At 39.3% G+C, this 6048-nt stretch overlaps 1 protein-coding gene across 1 annotated transcript; it reads right to left on the bottom strand.

Moving 5' to 3' along the window:
* Positions 1–348: 348 nt before the first annotated feature.
* Positions 349–5438, bottom strand: LOC125785601 (golgin subfamily A member 6-like protein 22). Its single transcript, XM_049469489.1, has 2 exons — positions 5370–5438; positions 349–2411 (listed from the first exon to the last, which is right to left on the bottom strand). The coding sequence occupies exons 1-2, from the start codon at positions 5436–5438 to the stop codon at positions 408–410; spliced, it is 2073 nt and encodes a 690-aa protein (XP_049325446.1). The 3' UTR covers positions 349–407.
* Positions 5439–6048: the final 610 nt, after the last annotated feature.

Here is a 6048-nt window from a genome sequence, read left to right on the forward strand (position 1 = left end):
ACAAACACGGAAGAAGATATGTACAGCTCCAAAAAAAAAACAAAAAAAACAGACCACTTCTAAATGATCAGTTTTTAAGATTATGCTAGTTATAGGTAAATATTTGATTAAAATGAACATTGTTGTTTTATTCTATAGACAACATTCCTTAGAGCATTTATTTACTGAAAATTTAAAATAGTAAAAATAAAGACTATAAAGCATTTAGATGTATATATATATATATATTATATATATATATATATATATATATATATATATATATATATATATATACATAGAGAGAGAGAGAGAGAGAGAGAGAGAGAGAGAGAGAGAGAGATTTAATGACCAAATGTTTTCCGCTATTCACACACTCATAGTGGGGATCACTTAATTGTTCATTACAAACTGACCGAGAAGCTAGATCATGAAATTACACATTTCCCAATTTTCTTACTTTTTTTCTGTTCTGGATCAGTTCTTCTTTGATCTTGCCCTGTGTGTGTTTTTGCAGATATTTGATTTTCCTCAATTGCTTCTTGTAATTGGTGAGGGTAATGCTTAAATAACGTTTTTTTATAAAACTTACTCATAATTTCCCGTTGTTCTTTCATCTGATTTTCCTTTATGATTAACTTTTCCTTTACTCTCCCCATTTCTTCCTCTCTACTCTTCATCTTGTTTTCCCTTTCTGTCAACTTTACCTCTCTCTGGTTCATTTCTACTGCTCTTAGGTTCATCTGTACCTCTTTTGGGATCATCTCTACCTCTCTCTGGATCATCTCCATCTCTCTTTGGTTCATCTCTTCTTCTCTCTGGATCATCTCCATGTTTCTTTGGTCCATCGCTCCCTCTTTTTGATTAATCTCTTCCTCTCTCTGATTAATCACTTCCCCTCTCTGATTAATCTCTTCCTCTCTCTGATTAATCTCTTCCTCTCTCTGATTCCTCATTTCCTCCCTTTGTTTCATCTGTACCTCTATCGTGATCATCTCTGCCTCTCTCTGAATCAGCTCTATCTCTGTTTGGTCCATATTTTCCTCTGTTTGCTTCATCTTCTCCTCTTTCTGTTTCATCTTCTCCTCTCTCAGGTTCAACTTTTCCTCCCTCAGGTTCCACCTTTCCTCCCTCAGGTTCAACTTCTCCTCTCTCAGGTTCATCCTTTCCTCTCTCAGGTTCATCTTTTCCTGGTTCATCTCTTTCTCTTTTTGATTCTTCTCCTCCTTTTTCTTACTTACACATGAAATCACTGTACCCAGTAGTGAAGATACTGGCGTTATTATTGAACTGATAGACCCAATTGGGTTTGATATCAAGTTCTTTAAAATGTTCTTCAAAAATTCGTCTATTCCCCCAATTCCTCCATCTCCCTCTTCTTTCCACCGCTTCTCTAATTCCTTCCCCACCTTTTCCTCCATTTCTTCAATAGTCTTCTTAAGTTCCTCCCACATTTTTTCCTCATCTTCTTTAACACTTTTCTGCAATTGCTTCTTGCTTCTAATCTCACCATGAACTGACTTTCTCTGTACCTTTTCCCTCTTCTCTTCCTCCTCCTCTCTCACTCTCTTCTCTAGCTCCTCCCTCTTCTCTTCCTCCTCCTCTCTCACTCTGTTCTCTAACTCCTCCCTCTTCTCTTCCTCCTCCTCTCTCACTCTCTTCTCTAACTCCTCCCTCTTCTCTTCCTCCTCTTCTCTCACCCTCTTCTCTAACTCCTCCCTCTTCTCTTTCTCCTCTTCTCTCACCCTCTCCTCTAACTCCTCCCTCTTCTCTTCCTCCTCCTCTCTCACTCTCTTCTCTAACTCCTCCCTCTTCTCTTCCTCCTCTTCTCTCACCCTCTTCTCTAACTCCTCCCTCTTCTCTTTCTCCTCTTCTCTCACCCTCTCCTCTAACTCCTCCCTCTTCTCTTCCTCCTCCTCTCTCACTCTCTTCTCTAACTCCTCCCTCTTCTCTTCCTCCTCTTCTCTCACCCTCTTCTCTAACTCCTCCCTCTTCTCTTTCTCCTCTTCTCTCACCCTCTTCTCTAACTCCTCCCTCTTCTCTTCCTCCTCCTCTCTCACTCTCTTCTCTAACTCCTCCCTCTTCTCTTCCTCCTCTTCTCTCACCCTCTTCTCTAACTCCTCCCTCTTCTCTTTCTCCTCTTCTCTCACCCTCTTCTCTAACTCCTCCCTCTTCTCTTTCTCCTCTTCTCTCACTCTCTTCTCTAACTCCTCCCTCTTCTCTTTCTCCTCTTCTCTCACCCTCTTCTCTAACTCCTCCCTTTTCTCTTCCTCCGCTTCTCTCACTCTCTTCTCAAACGTCTTCCTTTTCTCTTCCTCCTCTTCTCTCACTCTCTTCTCTAAGTCCTTCCTTTGCTCCTTCTCCTCTTCTCTCACCCTCTTCTCTAACTCCTCCCTTTTCTCTTCCTCCGCTTCTCTCACTCTCTTCTCAAACTTCTTCCATTTCTCTTCCTCCTCTTCTCTCACTCTTTTCTCAAACGTCTTCCTTTTCTCTTTCTCCTCTTCTCTCACTCTCTTCTCAAATGTCTTCCTTTTCTCTTTCTCCTCTTCTCTCACTCTCTTCTCAAACTTCTTCCTTTTCTCTTCCTCCTCCTCTCTCACTCTCTGCTCAAACTTCTTCCTTTTCTCTTCCTCCTCCTCTCTCACTCTCTTCTCTAACTCATCCCTTTTCCTTTTCTCCTCTCCTCTCACCCTCTTCTCTAACTGTCTTCTTTTCCTATCTTCTTCTTCTCTGACTCTCTCTTCATTTTTTTCTTTCTCTCTTTCCTTCTCTTGTAATGTTCTTTTTAAGTTTTCTGTCTGTCTCTCAGCCTTTCTCCATTCATGCTTAAGAATTTTCTGTTCACCATAGACTATAACGCAAATCAGAACAAAGGTAAAAGACAGGTAACTGAACTGTTCTGAGTACTTCTCTTTTAACTCAGTTTCTTTTCTGTATATTGCTTGTTTCTTTTTTTGGAACTTTCTTTGTTTAACCAAAACACAAGTTATGTTGATCACCTTCTCCCGTTTTCCAGCCCTTTTCTTTCTATTTTTTTCAGTATCACTCACTCTTTCTCCAGCACTAATTATTTCTCTCTCCCATAAGTTTGTGCAATTCTCAATGTCTAATATGCCTCTGTCACATATCTCAATATCAGCTGCCTCCTTCAAGTGTTTGTCAATCTTTGTGTTTTTTAGCTGTGGTCTAGTATTATTGTAGCTGTTACACTGAATGAGCATGGGCCAGGGACAGAAGTATTCATCCATAGTTTCTGTAAGCAGTGTAAAGTTTCTTATTTTACTTTTCCCAGATCCAAAATTACCCATACAACAGAGGTTCTCCTCATGGGTCCATTCAGTATCTATGGGAAAGTCATCAAACAAACAATGAAAATGCATAACCTACTGTAAATCAGAAATTGTATTTCAAAAGTTACAAGCATTAGTTAATCCTGTAGTTTAAAAAATTTTGAGAAAAAATTAGAATTGTTAGGGTTTTTTTGCAACTACAGCTTGAGGTGTTAAGGAGTTTGATTTAACTCTTCTGCTGATAATATAGCTTTTACTGCTTTGTTGCAATTTGAAACAGCATTTTTGCACTCACTTTTTTGTGTAGAATTTACCCCACATTTTAAGTAACATTACTTGAATTGAACAGCTGGGACACACTAAAATATGGTAAAGACTGCCTAACATTTCTTAGTACATTACACAAATAGCACATGTTTCCATTTGACTCCATGCATTAAATATTTGCATAATGCATGTGTCCCCCCCAACCATCACTCACAATCAGTGTGTTTTCTTGCCCACTAGGGCTACCTTCCCCTTGGTATTCAGTACAATTTCATATAATCCCTGAAACCCCTGTATATCAAACCCCTCTTCACTCAAACTGCAGCTCTAAAACACACATTTTCGAAACACTATTCATCATTTTCTTTATGAAAATGTCTGGTTTTCACAAGGAACACAATGTTATTCAAAACTCTAAAGTTAATTACCCTACTATCACATGGGCTAACACCTGTCACAAAGGTTTATAATTAGCAATCAGAGCTTTAGCATATAGAGAAACAGGTAAGATCAGCCAAGTTAATATGATGTAGTGGAAGAATTACCTACCGGCAGTCATTCTACTTAGCTTTTTCAGTATTAACTGATCACAAAAGGAAAGCCCTTTGGGCTAAGAGTTAGCCCTGGTGGGTAATACACTGATTGTGACTTAGAGAGACAACAGTAAAGATGTACTATGTGTGTGATGCTCAGTTTTAACTCCTGAAAATAGGTAAAAGGTCAACTCCCAGAAAAGTGCTACTTTAACTCTGAGTTAAGCCCTATCCGGATGGGATTAGATCCTCAGGGGGGCGTCTGTGGAAAATATTTCACACTTCTACTCAGTGATAAAACTCCTGCATCCGGACTGCAATAAAAAAAATTAGGAGGACCAGTGAGGTTTCAGGCTTTCTTGGTCACGTGACATCGTGTTCAGTAGCTCCTCTATTTCCACTCCTGTTGGGTTTTTTTTTATGTGGATCTCTGTGGAAACGCACACCCTAGTGTAATTACAGTGCGCAGCAATGGACAAATAGCTATTTTATTAAACGTGATATGACGAAACGCAGAGATGTGGATCCGCACGGGACTAAAATTGTCTGAGGACCACAGAGTTCAGAGAAAAACAGTAGATAATTCAGCCTGTACTTTTCTCAGAGGACATCTGAGAAAAACATGTACATGGTCGTTCCAGATGGGAATAAAATCACAGAGGATAAAAAAAAAGACAATTACCCCAGAAGCGTCTGGTAGCGATGCTGCGTCGCTGCAGTGTGAACAAGAAAAGTTACGCTGCTTTAAGTGAACACTGTCAAAATTAAACCCTTCTCTGTAGTTTATAGTTTTGGGTCCGCATTGGACAACGTCTGGGTCCGGACCCGGACCGCGGTCCACCTATTAGTGACCCCTGGTCTATATGATGGTCACATAGTTACACTCAAAATGAGTTAATTAAACTCACAGGGGTTTTTATTCCAGAATTTGCTGTTTATAAACCCAAAATCCAGGAAAAAAAAAGATTTTAGTTTATTCTGAAGAGAAGAAATTATACTTACTTAATGTCTTTAAACACATGGTCAGAATGAGAGTGGCTGGAAGCCAGGAGGATCTTGAATCGGTATGCACCTTCATGACTATAGGAAATAATAATAAAAGTAATAAATGAATGATGAAACACTTAGAGATAGCATGCTTTAAATAATTTTTGGTCTCAGAAGTACAGTAAATTAGATGTGTACATTAGTCTATCTACATAAAATATGTTTATTTAGCACACTTGCAATGTGTATACTTATTTTAACTGCTGATTTTAAAAGGAACAATGTAACAATATAGAGATTTTTAACGCCTAACCGCGCGATCTCCGCGATGTGCTGGACCACGGGAGCTTCGCGATGTGCCGGACTGCGCGAGCTCCGCCATGTGCCCTACCGCGCGATGTGCCGGACCGTGCGAGCGGGTCCTACCCATGGATACATGCTTTCCAAACGGACCGCACATGCTGACCTACACAATTTAATTATTTCTTGTGTTTTTTTATTTACAATTAATCTGTTTTAAGGGGGTTTATGTGCATTAAACCTGGACGCACTGTCATTGCACAAAAGTGTAAATGGAAACTAATAATTACAATTATTATCATAAATAAATAAAAAAGCAGTTTGTAATGAGCTATATTTGCCATAAACTTTGCCATGATACAATGATTTATGCAATCCAAATCTAATAACGTACATCTACTGGAATTTCACTGGGTACGTGCCCTAAAATTGTGCTTCTTTTGTATTTTTACACTTAAATATCAATTAGGGCAGCACGGTTTGACAAGGTAGGACAATTCGAGCGCGGAAGCTCCGCTATGTGCCCGACCGTGGAAAGACAGAGGAGACCAGTGTTGGGCACGTTACTTTGAAAAAGTAATTAGTTATAGTTACTAGTTACTTCTCCAAAAAAGTAACTGAGTTACTAACGGAGTTATTCCACTATAAAAGTAACTAGTTACCAGTAAAAGTAACTATTGCGTTACTTCGCC

This window comes from Astyanax mexicanus, chromosome 21, assembly GCF_023375975.1.
Source record: "Astyanax mexicanus isolate ESR-SI-001 chromosome 21, AstMex3_surface, whole genome shotgun sequence".
Taxonomy (NCBI): domain Eukaryota; kingdom Metazoa; phylum Chordata; class Actinopteri; order Characiformes; family Acestrorhamphidae; genus Astyanax; species Astyanax mexicanus.